The sequence below is a fragment of the Agrilus planipennis genome, unplaced genomic scaffold (genome assembly GCF_000699045.2).
Source record: "Agrilus planipennis isolate EAB-ADULT unplaced genomic scaffold, Apla_2.0 scaffold3, whole genome shotgun sequence".
Taxonomy (NCBI): Eukaryota; Metazoa; Arthropoda; class Insecta; order Coleoptera; family Buprestidae; genus Agrilus; species Agrilus planipennis.
In genome coordinates, this window is record NW_020442460.1 from 2,083,815 (window position 1) to 2,103,581 (window position 19,767).

Here is a 19,767-nt window from a genome sequence, read left to right on the forward strand (position 1 = left end):
GCATGCCCATAAACTTCAGCCCATACGCTCAAAAGACTAAAACACGAAAAGAGGCCATTTCTTCCCTATTTCATAGCATGCAAAACGAGCTTTCCGCGCTAACATGTCAAAAAATAGCTTTAAGCACCTCGGAGGCGTTCAAAAGTAATGTACGCAGATTTAGAAAGGGGATCATAAGTCTTAGTTTTAACTTCTTGGGAATCGCAATATCTTTACTTTTGTTTAAAAGGGAAGGGGTAGTCGAATATCAATATAATAACGTTTACATAATACTTAAATGCTCCGTTATATTGTTGGTGATTTAATGATTAGTTAGGTTATGTACTATGAAGTTGGACTGCTTCCAAAAGCTGCAAATTGAGATTGTTTGCGAGTTCGTTCGCTCCTGAATTATTCTTTGAATTTAGATCTGAAACGGGAAGCGATAAATAAAGGGATTATTGCCCGAGTGAGCTTTCGCGCGCGAACGACAAACTGTGCGCGAGTTATGGCGGCGCGCGCCATAGAAAATTTTAATAAGAAGCAAGCTGTCACTAATTTAAGTGCTATTTGCCCGGATTCGTCAGACGCTAATTACTCCGGGCGAGATATGAACACATCCGCTTGCCTTTCGCCCCCCTTCCGCCCGCTCTAATCCACCCCGTCGCTCCAGTGGCTTCGTTCGTCTATGACAATTATTGCTCTCTCCTACACGTATCCACCGAGAGCTCCAAGCTAAATTATACGCTCAGTTCCTCTTTAAAATAACGAGCAGTTGCACCAGCGAATTTCATCAAATAAATTTAAGTACTTTGCAACGTTTTCAACTTTGGCTCACACCCCCGCCATCCCCTCGCTTTTGCTACTGCTGTGAAAATACATTTCAAGTAACATATACGACAACATTTTCTTTTTTGCCTTAACGGCGCTCGCCTTTTCTGATAAACTTTGCCGCCTAGATCTGTAAACGGTAAATTGTAGCACTAATTAATTTAATGACGATATTTAAATCGGCATGTAGGCATGTTCATAAATATTATATTAAACAATTATTTAACAGAAGTTTTAATATTATCCAGTTGGTAATAAATTCAACAAACAGTTTAGGTTATAGGTTAGCCAGTGCCAAAAACATCTTTCATTATTCGCGCGGCGGGACAAATGCTCAGTATTTTTACTTATAAAAAACTAAAAAAACGTTTGTTTTCAGCTAGTACTCTACTAAAGCATCGTTGAAAATTAGATAAATGTAATTATTTGTACGCAGGCTGTATGCCGTGGATGTAGACACTATAAAAACAACACTATATCTTACTCTATGGATTCTTGATACATCTCTATGCTAGAAATGTCATTCTGTCGTACAAACCTCGGGAAAAACTCACGTATTGTTAGTTGGTTGTGAACAGTTGATGTATAAAGTTTTGGACAGGCTATATAGTGTCAAATAAAATATTTTATTCTTAGGAAGACATATTGTTTCTTCATCTGTACTGTGTGATTATTGCTTTGTTTATTGTCTCGAATATCTGTATTTTAGTATAATGTATGTATTTAAGAGAAAACCTAAGTTCTTATAATTAAATTCATCCGTTATATTGATCGACGTTTTCTTTTTGTCTAAAGATCAAAAGTGACTGGGGCGAAAAGGAAACCCCGCCGATTCAGGTACGTCTGATGAAGTTTTGTAACAAACAAATTAATTAGGTGGCGCGATTCTCTCTCTGTTTCTCCCCTCGGGAGTGCAGGGGGGAAACGGAATGGTCGGAGGAGGGTGGGTGCAAGTAGGGCGCTCGGTCGATTTATATTGTTACCGTGAACAAAACCGCCGCTCAACGAGAGCAACAGCAGATGAAGCGGTATAATTTGTGCGAGTTCAAATGAAATTAGAGAAAATCCATTATGAAGGGAAATTGAAAAACAATTCGTTACTGCACCGTTCGCAAGGAAAATCGAACTTGCGGAAATGTGAATGCGACACAAAAAAGTTGCACCAGCTAATACTCGGAAAGCGAAATAGAAAAAGCCATTTCGAAAAAATGACGGTATCGGTAAATGATGAAGACGAACTAGTTTATTGATTGCGGAAAAAAAAAATTTTTATTTCATTGTAACACAAACCGTTGAAAACTGAACAGGGCAAAGGTCTACTGTTCTCCATTGAGCTAGTAAGCCCCTTTATTTTTACGCATTCCTGTTTCTCTGAAGAAATTCTACTATCATAAGTTCATGCCACGTGACTAAATGTATTGTAGGTTAGGTACATTATTTTTTGTTTTTTATTTTTCTTACATTGAAATTGGAAGGGTTATCATCATCATCATAAGGTAGTCAGTCCTAAGACTGGTTGGACACGTACGTCTACTCTTTCCTATCCTGAGCTAACCGTCGCATTTTCCTAAAACTAGAACAAGCCACATCCTTAACTATTTGAGAACAGTAATCTAGTCTGGGTCTACCTCTACCCCTCCTGACTCCCGTTTCTGCCTCTAATATGTCTCTGACTAGATCTTTCAATGCCTGAGAAGGCGTCCTACCAACCTATCTCGCCTATTTTTATTGACTTTCATAGAGTCCTCTATTCTATTCTTTCTAATACGTCTTCATTTCTAACCTCTTTTATCCACGTTATCCTCATCATTCGCCTGTAACACCACATTTCGAACGCTTTTAACATTTTCTTTTCCGCCGCGCCCACTGTCCACGATTTGTCGAAACATGCAACTAGAATTTCTTTTAGGACAGGGAAGAGGTGTTTAATGTGCAGTAGTCGATTTTTACAAATAAAACTGAATCACAATAATTAAGTATAGTCAGAATATTCTGAAAAAGACGATACGGTAAAATGATGCAAATTTTTAAGAAATGTAACAATTCAGGGAGGAAAAACTACATTGCCCATAGCTTCAGTTTGTATATTACATAAATAATATACTTATACTATCGTATATTATTAGGCTTATTTCCTTTAGTGAATTCATTGCGACTAGAAATCATTAAATGGTGAAACTTAACCAAGGGGCTTTTATATTATTTCTTTTAGTTAATTTGCATCAAATTTTTATGTGTGACTATCAATAACAACATTCAAAAATGCTTTTATTTCAAATGTAATTTGATTTTCAATTAAAAATATTAAAATTATTACCTGGACTGAAGAACATGAGAGATCGATTAAGGCTTTATCAAGGTGCTTACGATACGTTAAGTCTTTCCTTGATTACCTGTAAAGGGCAATTGCTCGCCATCCTATTTACATGTTGGTTTTGAGCGAATTTCATTAAGCCATCGCCTCTTGCCCTGTTGAGGCGATGTTTGCACGCAAGGTGATAGGATGCAGATGTAATTTCTCTTATTTATTGCACACGAACGGATGCGCTATTCAATGGACGCGCCACCGTATAAGCGTTCGTGTGTATGCATGTTGTACACGATTTTTTTGGATAGGAATTACACACACAACTTTATTATGCAGTCACACCGAGCTGACAATGCGCCGGAACATCCCTCTATTGAGAACGCGACAGACAGATCGGAGGGTGCCGTGGGCGAAAACATCTGCTTCTACACATAGCCGCCCTTGATTGAGCGATCATTTAACACCCCTGTTTTCCGCGATTGTTCCACACTGTTTGCCAATTGATATTATTTAGCTTATTCGTCGGTAGATTTGATAGCGATACGTCAGTATGTTGCCAAATTGTGTCATAATGTCTTCTAATAGTGTAGCCTCCCTCATTAACCTCAAAACAGGACGGAAATTTATTCAGCCGTTGACTGTACACGATTTAATGGACAGTTTTAGGTACCGTTGTTTTCTACTGCGCCTTTCACTAGTTGTCACTGCAGGAAAATTGCATAAAAGATTTTCTAGCATCAAGGTTGAACAAAGGAATATGGGCAAAGTCAAAGTTACATCGCAAACAGCAATCCTTCCTGATTGTAATGTAATTTGTCTAACTTTACCAGAACCATTATCATTTAGATTGATTAAAATAAAGTATAAAAGTTAAGAATTCCGTAAGTTTTAACCCAAATTATTTACTATATTTGTTTTATCTTTCCTTCATCCTTTNTTAATTAAGAAACACATATAATGCATGCGGTGTTGACAATATAGAATAAAATTTAAAAAAGGGCGTAGTGTTACGGGTGTTACGGGTAATATAAAAAATTGAAGACAAAAAGCTAGAAAGTTGCCGATTATTGATACCTATGAAGTCAGATAGTTATTCGAGCAACATCTTAGGGAAATAAATATTAGGAAAGGAGTTAGGCAGGGGTTGTCACCGCTACTTTTTAATTTGTATATTGTTTGGATGGGGCTGGTATTATTAAAAATAGGAAAACATTAGCAATAGATATTCAGGGACAAAAGATTAGCATGCTTAGATTTCCAAGTGATATATCTGTACTACCATCGAGAGCAGAAAGTAGAGTTGGCTTTAATTAAAAAAGCAATACTGACAGAAAAGCATCTGTGGCACAAAAATTAATAAAAATAAAACAAAATTATTATGTATGAGATATAAAAGTAGGGTTATAAAGAAATAGTGGACGAATTAGTCGCTAATTTTCGCTATCTAGAGAGTCAGATAACTCAAGATGGATGAGAAGCGCTAGAGATATAAAGAATAGCGCAAGGTTGAGTCGTTTTTAACAAAAAAAAAACATCACTTTTGTGGAAACGCGAATATTGATTTACAATAGGAAGAAGTTGAGGTATGACCAAACTAGACTTGCGGGCAGACGACCCTATGATGGTTGACAGTATAAATCCTTAATCTTGAATTGTAGGGCAACTAATTTAGTGTAGGAAAATTGGAGTGTTTTACTGTAAAGCAATTTTATTCAGAAAGATTAATTACAAATTAGATAGATTGTNATTGCATAAAAGATTTTCTAGCATCAAGGTTGAACAAAGGAATATGGGCAAAGTCAAAGTTACATCGCAAACAGCAATCCTTCCTGATTGTAATGTAATTTGTCTAACTTTACCAGAACCATTATCATTTAGATTGATTAAAATAAAGTATAAAAGTTAAGAATTCCGTAAGTTTTAACCCAAATTATTTACTATATTTGTTTTATCTTTCCTTCATCCTTTTATATACATTCATGAGGCGGTAGTTAAAGAGTAATTAAATGGGAATACTTTTCGAAGGCCTGTGTGCAGTTGTTTCTGTTCAAGGATTTCGTTTCCTTCTCATATGAATCTGTGAATGTAGATGGCATCACCACGTACAACGGTATGGACTGTATGTAGTACCCTCATACAGTCCAATGACTACATTTACGCAAGGGTGCACATCTTCAATAAGATGTTTAATAGTTCATCATCACATGTGCAATTGATTAATGACATTAAGTCAACACATGTGCCAACCATTTAGGCCATTATCTAACGCAGGAGACCCTAAATAACACCCTTTTTCATTTAATATTCTTTTTGCTCTTTAACTCCTTTTCTTTATTCGATTTCCAAAGGAAAACAAAGTTGTTTCTTTTGTAGACAATGTGCCCTTTTCGTTTTTTATGAATTTCTGACCACTGCAAAATGTGATTTAAATAGGTTTCTTCGATAATTATCGTACTGGATAGATTTCGTTAATCTAAAGACGAAAAGACGGATCTCCTCCATAAGAATTTAATTTTCTGTCAATTTTTGTTATTGGCGAGTTATCTATCTATCGATAAAACTGAAATGAAGCAGAAAAATTGATAACGTAAGGTAAACACATTATTTAACATGACTGATATTATTAAAGTAACGTGACCACGTAGGTTTTCAAGATGAAAATAGTTTACATTAGTGGATATCCCGAAAATGAAGTGTGACGTACACCAGCAGTATAAAAAAGCATGCAGAAGCGAGATAACCCCACATTTTTACTACATGACAAAATCACAATGCATTTCAGAAACCGTTTCGATCTTATTATCGTAATCAAACCAAAAAACAAAAATCAATAACAACTTTAAGCGTAAATCAAATTAAGAAATGATAACAAACAATAAACGACCTTATTAATTGTTTTCGCTTTTTTAACAAAAAACATTTGCACACCTACGGAATTACTTTTACTTTTACCAATATCACACATCAGTTTAAATTGTTTACAATTAACTGGTTATTTAATTTTCCGTAAACTAATTAATTGTTTGTTTTCAGCTGGATGTCGTTATAAAGATACATCGTTGAGACCTGTTGAGGTAAGTGGTGAAAAATGTAGATTTTAAGCTTCTATTTTCTTTTTTCCTAACAATTACCTTAAAGCAAACACAATTTTTATAAAGTTGATATCAATCGATGCACTTGATCTATTAGGTCAATTGCAGAGAAAACGTAATACTAAATTGAGAATGATAACCCTGATAAGTACCGAATTGATACCGGTTTGTTTTATAATAATCAATTGGTAACCTTGCTCACTAAACGCCAGGGTTGCCTCTACATTTACTGGATATTTGGCATTTCAATGTGTAGTCTTTTGTTGATTTCGTAATTTTTGAAGTGATTAGCAAGTTCTTCAATAAATATTAGTCAACAAAAATATTCTTTTAAGAATTTATGTAATATTTATGAAAATGTGGAAAAGTATTTCCAGATAAAATAATTCGAAGTGGTCTGTATTCTGTCCTAAAATGTAGCATCGTGCTACAGATGGCGTTCACTGTGCCGTTTGTAGTATTTTCTGAAACGCACTGTTAAGACAGCAGGTAAAAGTTGGTCTGTGTTCTGTCGGAGCTGCCTGCGACGCGCTGATGAGATCCAAAAAGATCGAAATCGCGATCCGCGTCTGGCAGTTTCGACAGAATACAGACCACTTCGAATTATTTTATTCGATTAAGCTAACGTGCCTATCACGTTGAGGTTGGCTACGCCAGGATTCGTTTTTAGCAAGTAGATATCCACACAAGTGGGCCTTGTTGGAGCATACGTAATCCTAAAGTGTAGCATTGTGCTACAGATGGCGTACACTGTGCCGTTTGTAGTATTTTCTGAAACGCACTGTTAAGACAACAGGTAAAAGTTGGTCTCTGTTCTGTCGGAGCTGTCTGCGACGCGCTGTTGAGATCCAAAAAGATCGAAATCGCGATCCGCGTCTGGCAGTTTCGACAGAATACAGACTACTTCGAATTATTTTATTCGATTAAGCTAACGTTCCTATCCCGCTGAGGTTGGCTACGCCAGGATTCGTTTTCAGCAAGTAGATATCCACACAAGTGGACCTTGTTGAAAAATACGTAATCCTAAAATGTAGCATCGTGCTACAGATGGCGTTTACTGCGCCATTTGTAGTATTTTCTAAAACGCACTGTTAAGACAGCAGGTAAAAGTTGGTCTGTGTTCTGTCGGAGCTGCCTGCGACGCGCTGATGAGATCCAAAAAGATCGAAATCGCGATCCGCGTCTGGCAGTTTCGACAGAATACAGACCACTTCGAATTATTTTATTCGATTAAGCTAACGTGCCTATCACGTTGAGGTTGGCTACGCCGGGATTCGTTTTCAGCAAGTAGATATCCACACAAGTGGACCTTGTTGGAGCATACGTAATCCTAAAATGTAGCATCGTGCTACAGATGGCGTTTACTGCGCCATTTGTAGTATTTTCTAAAACGCACTGTTAAGACAGCAGGTAAAAGTTGGTCTGTGTTCTGTCGGAGCTGCCTGCGACGCGCTGATGAGATCCAAAAAGATCGAAATCGCGATCCGCGTCTGGCAGTTTCGACAGAATACAGACCACTTCGAATTATTTTATTCGATTAAGCTAACGTGCCTATCACGTTGAGGTTGGCTACGCCAGGATTCGTTTTCAGCAAGTAGATATCCACACAAGTGGACCTTGTTGAAAAATACGTAATCCTAAAATGTAGCATCGTGCTACAGATGGCGTTCACTGTGCCGTTTGTAGTATTTTCTATTTCCAGATAATTTGTCGGCACTGGCATGACATGAGATAATGCTTTGAAAGGCCATTTTTAGGATGCAATAGATGTCATGCATCGGGTTTTGTATTATCCCAGCTGTATTCTGTACTTTTAAGCTACCTTTTCCATAAAACTCAACTTGCAAGACTACCAATAAATTAATTGTTTCTCTAACGATCTTTACGCAGCCATTAGAATATACTAAATAGTAAACATTGAATAATTGCATTTAATCAATAAGGTAAGGGTATTATCAGTGTCCTCACTGTTAATGGGCAGTGTTAATTAGGGTGGATGCGAAAATAAAAACAGAGCATATCTATATACATTTACAAGTTCAAAACCATGAAATATCAAACAACCGAAGGAGCGATTGGTTCGTTCGATAGCGTAGTACTGTAAACAGATCGCAGCTGGCTTCGACGACAATAAATACTTCGACGGCCCTTGCGTTAAAGGTAATATATGGCAATAGCTATGGAGCAAGAACAGAAGTCAAAACAAAGAGTTGGCTATGCTCCTCAGCCGCAGCGACGGTTCGAGTTTTAGTGCGTTCTCTTTGTTACTTGCTGCGGCCGTTGAGAATGCGCTCGTTGCGTTACCATTTCATTGTTAAAACTCCCAACGAATGCCGTTTTGTCTTTACGATCATGAAATTGAATCATGAGAACGTCGTCTACTGCGATCGCGATAGCTTCTACCATCGATCTTGACATGGTACTTGATGTACACTTTGAGTACCACTCGTGGTAGTCATCGTGGTTGACGGAGAAATTAAGGGAATCTTTTAACTCTTCTCGAAATCAGTACTTGAGCCGGAAGCAGAGAAAGAGTTGAACAATATCGAGTAATGCATGCACGCTGTAATCGTCTACTGACGGTAAAATAAAGAAAAAGAGTTACGTTCAGGAGACGGTTGACTGGAGGGAACTCTTAAAAGTATGAATTTGCCTTGTCAATTGAAATTCTACATTTATTTTGCTAACTGAAGTTTTTGAAATTCGTTGCGCATAGTCTTCCGAAAACCGGAAGTCGCTGGGAAGTTAGATAATGTAGAATGGAAGAAGCGGTGGAATCATAAAAGAAAAATTAGCCCAGAAACGAGTCTTTTCTGATCGGAAACGGTCAATTTGAAGATTCAAAAAGGATTGCAAAAACTGTATGCTTGGAGCACGGCTCTGTAATAATATGGGTGCGAAATGTGATCGGTGACTGGGGAGTGTAGCGAAAAAAGGGAAAGTTGAAAGTGTTTGAAATGAGAAGTTAAGGCGAATTCATAAAAAACTTTAGAATCAGCAGGAGAATAAATGGAAGACATTATGAAACACAAGATATCAGGTATATGATGATTCGACAGACCCTCTGAGACACGACGGGCTAGTTAGAGAAATAGAAGCTGAAATAGGAGTGGAGGACAGAAAGATTTACAGTAGACTAGGGTCGGTAAATACACTAGGTAACTAGTTTTGGGGAAATTCGAACGATTAATTTACGATTAGGTATGGAAGGAGTGAAGGTGCTTCTTGAAGCAGTCTTTGGATTGACGACCTTCTGATGATTGATACTCATAACTCATCATTACTTTAAATTATTAAAAGCTACACTGACTGACAGCATCTGAAAATTTAAGAAGCTTTAGTCATTCTATTTGCACAGTTTGACCTTTCCGAATTTTCTAGGATAACCATTGGAAAGCATTTAGAGCTGAACTACTGCATGTCACTTGATAGATATTTTACTGAAAACTGCATCGACAGACTTCAAAGATCTGAATCCAAATTGAAAGCTTTGGTATTTTGTTTAACTGATTGAGTTTGATATTTTAAAAATCTCAATAAAATTTTACTATTAAACTATAATCTGCATCACAAAATTGTAAATTTTAACCCAAAATAAGGCACATGTTGGACTCAATCAAGGGAAACTCTTCTTCATTGATAATAAATTCGCGATAGGTGCATGTTCGTAACATCAGCCCCCAATTAGTGTTGTACTTCTCTGCACGATCTTCTTAACTGTCATCTGCCTTTTTTAGTCAATCAAGTAAACAAATCTTTTGTTGTTTTTATAAGCAGGAGAAAAATAATAATAATAATAATAGCAAACATGCAACGTTCATGTAAAATTTTACGACTCCGATCCGTTTTCATGATACCAAATTAAGTGCACAAGGCGAATTTTACGGTTTTACATCACGTATTGTTTACATTTTGAAATAGGTGATAAAAATGCAACTGTACCAAAACTGTTAGCAGATAAAGCTTAGCAAATCAACAGTTTTGCAACGAACGGGTAGTGATATCGTGCTGCAGTAAATTGTAGTGAACCTGTTACACATCATGTACCTTTTACCTATTGCATTTCGAACTTTAGAAGCTTATTTAGATATGCATGTTTTCAATCGATTATTTCCTCGTATAAACGGCTCCTTATCACACAAAGATATGATACAGCCGTTGCGAATGTTGAAATGTAACTACTACAGAACAACACGTTCCAATCATTTACTTTAAAAAGGAACATGTCATTTGTAAAATGCATGTGTAATCTTCAACTTACACGTTTTTTCACCTTCATTGAGAGATAGGGGACAATATTTTACTCGTGCAGCTTCACTTAGGTCTGAAGTAACAAATGGTTATTTGCACTTACGTCATTCATACTGTTGCCTAAAGACCATGTCGTTAGAAGAACTTCATGACGATATTGCTAGACGCGGATTGCGATTTCGATCTTGTTGGATCTCATATCCAACAACGTAAATGGACCATGTTGAATATACTTAATGTCACTATATGTGGACTAAGTCACAGATGGCGTTCACCACGCTGCTTATTATGCTTTATAAAACGCTGCAGGTAACCGAGCGGGATGGCCGATTCCGGGTCCGTCTTGGTCCATTTTTCTGTGGTTTCCTTGCATCACTTAGGTAAACGCTGGGGCAGTAATATTCCACAGTTAACCTTTCATTATCTTCTGCCTTCATTTCTCTTCCGAACAACCACCCAGCCACTCCCACGATTCCTAAAGGAAGCTGAAGAGAACCTTCCCCTTCCGGAGTAGTCCGGAGGGACTGCCTGTCCAGCAGTATTAGTGGCTGGTGGGAATGAGACACCTAAAAGTTTTTTTTCCGAGATGGCTTAGAGGTTTAGACCATTGCTTAGCATTTGGGAGGACGCCGGTTCGATTCCGGGTCTATCTGTCTTGGTCCAAGTTCTTCTGTGGTTTCCTTGGATCACTTAGGTAAATGCTGGGGCAGTAATATTCCACAGTTAACCTTTCATTCTCTACTGCCTTCATTTCTCTACTGAACCACTACCCACCCATTCCCAAGATTCCTAAAAGGAAGCTGAAGAGGACCTTCCCCTTCCGGACTACTCCGGAGGGACTGCCTGTCCAGCAGTATTAGTGGCTGATGGGAATGAGACACCTAAAAGTTTTTTTTCCGAGATGGCTTAGAGGTTTAGACCATTGCTTAGCATTTGGGAGGACGACGGTTCGATTCCAGGTCTATCTGCCTTGGTCCAAGTTCTTCCGTGGTTTCCTTGGATTACTTAGGTAAATGCTGAGGCAGTAATATTCCACAAATAATCTTTCATTCTCTTCTATCTTCATTTCGTTCGTCTCATCTTTCTCATCCGAACCACCACCCACTCATTCCCACGATTCCTGAAAGGAGGCTGAAGAGGGCCTTCCGCCGTACCTTTCGACGTCGTCCGGAGGGACTACTCGTCTACCAGCACGTGGGAATGAAACTCCCAAGAGTCATTTTTTTGGCAGCAGGTAGAGTTGGTCTGTATTCTGTTGAAACTGCCTACGACCAGCTGATGAGATTCAACAAAATCGAAATCACAATCCGCATCTAGCTTTTCGACAGAACACTGGCCACCGTTAACTTCTTTGTTGAATTTAGTTACATGCCTACTAGGTAAGGGTGCGCTACGTCGTGGATTCAGTTCAGCAAGTAGATAACCACCAACGTAAATGAATCTTATTGAATATAGATATTGAATGCCACTATACGTGCACTGAGCCACAGAAGGCGTTCACCACGCCGTTTATGGTACACTATTTAGCATGTCGGATAATTTTCACATTTGTTAATCTTGATCACATTTTCCCAAAAAAGGACAGAGCATCTACAAGTCATCTGAAATCATTGCTATAATATTTAGTTTATAAGAACTACCCCGTCATAGCTTCTCTTTTGAATTTTTCAAGAGTAACCCTTGTCACCAATATCTATGTAGTGAAATCCAGAAAACAACAAATGTAAAAACTGTCAGTTTGAAGCTCACCTTCAGTAGTCTTTAGAAGGTTCCGTCTTTTGAAGCAGAGAATCCCAAAATTCTTACAAGTTAAGTGCCTTCCCATGTCTCAGCTAGTTGCAGTCTTAATTTTGCAGAAATTATTAGCAACACTCAACTAGCAAAACTGAAAAAGCTTTCTAAATTTTCAACTAATTATCTGAACATTTCCAGGTCATTTAATTTCGACCAGGGTACTTTCACTAAAACAATATCCCACACTGTTCCTTATCACTCGTCACCACCAACGTATGCTACTACTAAATTAGAGGTCATTGATAAATAATAATTATTTATTTCTTCTCTCTTCTCATTCACGTACCTACCTATTAATTTAGGCATGTCGAATTTATAATCGGCACGTGAAAATTTCAAGTGGATTGTTTAAAGCAATGAGTGCTGCATATCTCGGTTTCAATTATTTCCAACAAAGTTCCATCAATTAAGCTGAGATGCTCGACCGACATTGGGGGCTCGTCTTGCGGTTGTCACGGAAACCCAGACAATGTAGAACGATTGCGCGCATTTGTCTTCGTCTTGGCCTCCTATTATTCAGCGCGAAATTAACACGTCGGAATTGTAGAACAGAAATTATTTAGGGGTGACGCGAACTTCCCCTTACGTCTATTCATTTCTGTTTTATTCCGGCTTTATAAGATTATAGGTACACGTAGATCGTCAAATTATTGAATGCCAGAATTATAACCCCAACGATTTAATTTTACATTAAAAATTAGGTCTTTATTAATTAATGTACTTACCTAATTAAATAATTTACGCAACTCACCCCTTCTTAATTTTTATTTTGTTTACAGCATATTAATGTAAAAAAAAACAAATATTGCATAACACTAATTGAGAGGAAGGGGAAGCCCAGTAGAACGTTATAGTGACGTAAAAAGTGAGGGGTGGAAGGAGGTCAATGTTTGCGTCAAGTAACAATTTTCGAATTTATAGAATTGAATTGAATTTTAATTGGAAATTAAAAAATCCGTTTTCGTTTGAAATTTTTAAAATGCCCGCTTAACGTAATGGAGCGATGAGGTAGGGTAGAGGTTAGGTCACGAATTATGGCCTGGCTATATGAAGGGAAGGGTAGGTCAAGAATGACACCCCTTGGAGATTCATAATTCACTATATCTACTGCTTGAATTTATATATTTTACCTTTAAGCTATAGATCTTCTTGTTTTATTTATTTTGATGGTAAATGTGGTTGTTTCAAACTGATCTGGTATACGAGACATTTGAGAGACGTTCAATTTTAATGAACGAAGAGAAAAATAATTGAATGAAAGCAACTATTCGCCACTGTCAATTCAGTTAAACAACCTTCTGTCGATTTTGTTTTGATTGTTTTGATTCTTAGCAATATTTGGTTTTATTTTGCTCTTTTACCTGTAAATCGACTCGTTTTATTTATTGTGACGGCATTAATTTGCGCTGATCTTATAAGACTTGGTTTTTATTGAGACCAACGTTCGATTTCAATGCACGGGAGCGGAGTAGTTGAACGTAAGTAACTACCACCAGCAATTAAGTGGGAATCAGAAGCAGTGACCGAAGAATCGAATGTTGGATATTCGGTTGGCTGTCGGTCGATTGCCTGCTTGTCTCCAGACGTAACATATTAGCAGAGCGACACGGTTTAAAATGCACCACGGCCGTGCAGACACAATCTCAATATTACGTTCGCCTCCTCCGCGACAACTACGATGCTTCAATTTATCAAAGGAGTTACGGTGCACCAGCAGAAGTTACAGCTCGACGACCACAGGACGTAAAACGCACACAGGCCACCGACCATTCGCGTTTGTTCACCACCAATTGCAATCAGAATGCACTTGCGCTTGAACATTTCAATTATCTACTCATTTCCAGTATAAACTCTCGACTTTTTGCTCTTGCAATTGCGACCAACGATGAAATTATTATCTTGATTGAACGTTCTCTCAAGACACACTAATCGCCATTATAAATTTTGATTCAAACGGCAAAATAACGAAGTATTGCAATGGAAAATCCAAAAACACGTTTTCTCATGAGGTCTATGGATCAGTTGAAAAATTAGTATTCGTTCATGACAGTATACAGGTGATTAGAGAGGAAAGATCCTATAGAGAGCCATCTTCTGTCTCCTTCATTGTATTACGCTGCTAAGCTTAAAATGATTTCAGTGATCAAATACATATTATATAAGATAATCATTCCTTAGTGTAAAAGGCATGGTCAACATTTAGCGATCAACATCATTAAAGACTACAACTGTAGGTATAGATATACAGACGCAAAAGATAAGTATGCTTAAATTTGCAAATGATATAGCAGTATTAGTATATAGCAAGGAGGAGTTAGAGATAGCGTTAAATAAAATGGAAGCGGTATGGACAAAACAGTACTGTATGAAAATAAATAAAAGTAAAACAAAAATTCTGGTATGTATGGGAAGAAAAAGTAGGGAAAAGGCAAATATAAAGATAGGAGACGAAAGATTAGAAGAAGTGACTGATTTTAGGTACCTAGGAAGTCAGGACGGTAGGAGTAGTAGGGATATAAAGCAGAGGATAGCGCACGGTCGAGTCGCCTTCAATAAAAATAAAGAAATCACTTCTATGCTAGCGAACAGTTAATTTAAAAATTCGGAAAATGTTGTTAAAGGTGTGTGTTTGGAGCACGGCTCTGTACGGGTACGAAACATGGACAGTGGGCACGGCGGAAAGGAAAAAGTTAGAAGAGTTCGAAATGTGGTGTTACGGGCGAATGATGAGGATACTGTGGATAGAGAAGGTTAGAAATGAAGAGGTATTACAAAGAGTAGGAGAACAGAGGACTCCATGGAAGTCAATAAGAAATGGGCGAAATAGGTTGATGGGATACCTTCTTAGTCGTGAAAGTCTATCAGAGATATATTAGAGGCAGAAACGGAAATTAGGAGGGATAGAGGTAGACCTAGATTAGATTACTGTTCGTAAGTAGTTAAGGATATGGGATGTTCTAGGCTGACGAACCTTACGATGATGATGAATGATATTAGAAGGTTCATGAGCTATGAGGACGAGACGAATTTTTGCTCGGGGGTGAGTGAAGGTGAAGTTCTGCCCTATTCTTGTTGAATGGAGCAATAAAAGGATATTTATAAATAATTAGCACGATCGACAAGCAAGAAGGAGATAAGGGCAGTTTACGTATACGGCACGTTAATCGGCCTGATAATGCTCATTGTTTACACCTTAATAGCCGCATAACTATCAGAACAATTGCTCAAATATTATGAGGCCCCACAATGCGATCGTTTACAGAAAACAGTTTATAGACACTTGTTCTCTCCGCTGCTTTGCATCGTTTTTAACGCGAACTGGACTTTACGACGCATTCAAATCGGATTTTTTATGAACCTAATGGAGCTACGACGAAGACGAAAAAAATCGAATCTCGAACGCTATCGTAACAATTATTTTACGATTATCGAATAAAACAATATTATCGTTCGGGTTGGTACACCTGTATGAGGCCGAAGCGGAATGATCTCATCGGCTATACTGGATGAGATTCTTTACGTTCCAACTAATCCCTTATACTCTTTAAACGGACGAAATGATAATCAATTTTTATTGATAACAATGAAAAAGAGGCTTCTAAAGGAGTAAACAATTAAATTTTACTTTTTTTGAGAAATTAACTTTTCAACTTTTCTTTTTACTGTTCAAAGCCAGGACGAACTAATAGTTACCATTTATTCTGGCAATTCTACTTGATACATACAATCTGAATTACCAACCGTAACGTAGAATTGTCCTGACAGTCTTCTGTTCACATCTATAAAGTCTCATCTAAATACGTCCAACCGTTTCAAGGATTACCTGTACGGAGAGACAAATAGATGTACAGGCCTGACGCTGGAAGCTGGCGGAAATTTTAAAATGGCGTGGATGCGCGGTGGCAAAAGTATTGANAGAGGCTTCTAAAGGAGTAAACAATTAAATTTTACTTTTTTTGAGAAATTAACTTTTCAACTTTTCTTTTTACTGTTCAAAGCCAGGACGAACTAATAGTTACCATTTATTCTGGCAATTCTACTTGATACATACAATCTGAATTACCAACCGTAACGTAGAATTGTCCTGACAGTCTTCTGTTCACATCTATAAAGTCTCATCTAAATACGTCCAACCGTTTCAAGGATTACCTGTACGGAGAGACAAATAGATGTACAGGCCTGACGCTGGAAGCTGGCGGAAATTTTAAAATGGCGTGGATGCGCGGTGGCAAAAGTAGGCAGTTTTAGGTATAAAGATTGCAGCCCTCATTCTTCAGTATTCCTATCAGGGGCGTAGATCAAATATTTAAAAATAGGGATCAGTGAGCAAGTAATAGACAGACAAATAGAAGAATTAATTGTTGATGTTGGTGACAGTGATAGAGATTCCCATGATGACAGTGAATGTGAAAACTAACTATAAAACAAAAGCAATAGGTTAATTTTTTCTTTTTGATAAGTCATGTTTTTACATTATTTTCTAGTACGCTACTGTCCTATCTGTATTAATACTATAATTTACGCCTACTGAAAGCTTATTTGTGTATCGGTTCCAAGTGACTTACCCAAATAGGTCATAAATGGGCAAGTGCCTGCGCGACCGTTCGCCAGCTTCCTTCGTCAGACCTGTATTTTTCTAGAGGCCGATTTATGCCCTAACAGCCTACAAATAATCATATATCATTGATAAGTTTAAGAAGGCCATGTATATTTATTTGGAGATATATAGATTAAATGTGTGTTAACATTTAATTATTTGAAAGTGATTAATAAGGTTTCATTATAACCTATTTTCCCTTTAATACACTATACTTTTATTATTATTTACTCTCTTTGGGGGCGTACGGTATAAGATATACTTGACCTGGTAAAATCCTGCCCTGTTCTTATTCAGTGTGCTTGACTTTGTGAGCTATTCTGTCTATCACAAAAAGAAGTGCGGTAGATCGAATTATACTCTGTCGTAAAGACGCTCGTCAGTCCTATTTTATTGGTAAATAGCCCACCTTCCGGCACGCTTTCTTTATTCATCCTTTAATACGTTCTAGTATAAAATAACCGTCAATGATGCTCCCACGTCGACTGTCTCAATCCTACTACTTTCATTTCATCGCTTTTCAATTGCCTTTTATTGATCCTGTCCTTTACACAATGGAACCCTTTGTACCTTTTCTCAGTCCATTATTTCCACATAAAATTCATGAATACCAAAATGTTACTAAAAGTGACAATGATTTTTTTCTTTTGTTTCCGATCAGCAAATTACAATTTTTTAAAACAATTGATGTAAACGTAAAATATCGATAAGGTAGTTACAAAGATAAGAAATGGAGTGAAATTAATTTAACGTGTCTAGTACACTTAAATTTATTCGTTCGAGTGGCTGGGAAAACATGATACCAAAATCTTTATTGTAGTGGCTGAAACCCTCACATCAGTCTTACGTTTTCGATTGCGTTGCCTTGACAGCTATCTCCTCTTTTGATGAACGAATGGACATCCTGTGCATTCAGAATTCGGTCTTCGGTTAGAATTCCCAGACACCAACGATATCAAAGGTACAATGGGAAATACCAAATTGCACTGTTTAGACAATTTCCAATTATGATTATGGTTGTTATCATCTGTGACATTTTGAACCAAGAGATAATGATGACAATGACACTCACATTTCTTCATTAATTAAAAAGAAATATCATATTTTCTGACACAATTTTGCAAAAAAAAACACAAAATAGGCAGCGATTGTTTTATTTCAGATAGAAGTCGAAATATGAAAGCTGTTGTATTGAAAATAGCGTCACACTAAATGAGATTGGAACTAAAAATGAAGGAGAATATGTGGTGACTACAGTAAATGCATGAATTTCAAAAAGTGCATTCATCTTCATCAGGGATATTCCCCGAGCGATCTCGTCCATTCTTTTCACAATTTTATCGCATAACAAGAATAATATACCCACTGCCGTTGTTTGTCCTTTTGTGTCTCCACGGAAGAAGAGACCGTAAACTTCCTTTTCGAAGAGGTTCTCCATTTGTCCGAGAGAAACAATAAGAACAATTAATATAGTTTTGAGTAAAAGCAAATGCTATCAGGATCGCTATTCAATCTCAAAGGATGCACGCATATGTAGATAGTATGCATTCAGAATGCTGGTGGATTATTTATTACGGATAGCGTTCTTGGATTTAAAGCTTGATTAATAGTTCTTAACCGTTTATATAGGATAATAATTGAATCCACAACCGTTCCTGTTGATTCTGTCAGAAATCAACTAATATTTTTCATACAAAGCACAAGTGCCGATCAGAATTATTTGTCCATAATACATTGCACCTAACAGTATCTCAATTGCAGATGTAGATATTATAAGATATATACATTTAAAAAAATAAAAGGGAATGATAAAAACAAAAAACCACATACCGCCGGAGCGCGTTGTGAATCTCCTGGCGATGGACTTGGATCTCATGTCTTTCCGATGTCCAGCAGCTTCTGAAACCGTCACCGTTTTGTTTTCGTCGACGGGCGATCTTTCTCCTGTCAGGACCCTCCAGCATTCCTTTTTCTGCCTGCAGAATATCCTCCTAACACCGACGCGTTTCCGATGCAACAACTCAAAAGAAATATTTGCACTTCGTGGAGTCTGACGTGGGGCTGTCGCGACGACCGACGGACGCAAGTATCAAAAAAACGACGCGACGGTGGACGCCACTCGATTTGAATCGGCAAGAAGACAGACCTGACCAATCAGAAACCACTCGCGGCTGCTGTCATCGCTTATGTTCTCATCCTCGCGCGAGCCCGAGCGACTGTGCACCACGATCGCGGATGGAACAAGAAGACGCCTGCCGCGTGCCCAGGATCCAGGCCGATCGCGCCTTCTAAAGAAAGTGACGCCGGAATACGCGCGTCGCAGCGATATTCGAAGGGTTGCGCGCCGCCTACCGCGATGCCACGCCAGCCGCGAGATAAGAGCATCGCGCTCAGGCATCGGTCGATACAAGGGAAGAGAAGAGGATGAGACGCGGGAGGATCGGATGTCTCGTCCTTTTTGTCCTGCGACGACTGCAGGATCGCCGCACCCCCTCATGGTGTCTCTCTGTGGAGAAGAACTGGCATTGGATCTCTCCCCAAAATGGCTCCTGAAGATAATTATGTACCCATTACAAATATCTATTTCAAATTCACGTTTTATGGATACGGATCATTTAATCTTTACAATGAGAACGATAGTAGATATTTTAGATATATCAATGTGTGGTTCTTTTGAGGGAAATAAATGACTATCCCACATACAGGATTTCTAATATACCATGAAATTAGTGTTTCAAATGGGTAACTGTCAGATAAAATGGAATGATAGCAGAAAATGTTGGAAGAAGTGGATACCAATCAAAAATTTACTAAACTTTAAAACATCCCATTATGATTCCCACGTTTTTTAAGAAACTCCTACAACCAAAAAAATGATTTGTTGTAGATCACTCATTTATGGGGATAAACGTGTA

The 19,767-nt window shown here is 37.8% G+C and overlaps 1 protein-coding gene across 4 annotated transcripts in view; it reads right to left on the reverse strand.

The window, feature by feature from the left end:
* Positions 1–19,032, reverse strand: part of LOC108742153 (PR domain zinc finger protein 16-like) — a 159,201-nt gene extending 140,169 nt beyond the window's left edge. For 2 of the 4 annotated variants that reach the window (XM_018477224.1, XM_018477220.1), the window contains exon 1: positions 18,683–19,032. In XM_018477224.1, coding sequence (XP_018332726.1) covers positions 18,683–18,728 — 46 coding nt within the window. In that variant the 5' untranslated portion in view covers positions 18,729–19,032. The remainder of the gene's footprint in view (positions 1–18,682) is intronic. The other 2 variants (XM_018477227.1, XM_018477234.1) reach the window with 2 other exon arrangements.
* Positions 19,033–19,767: the final 735 nt, after the last annotated feature.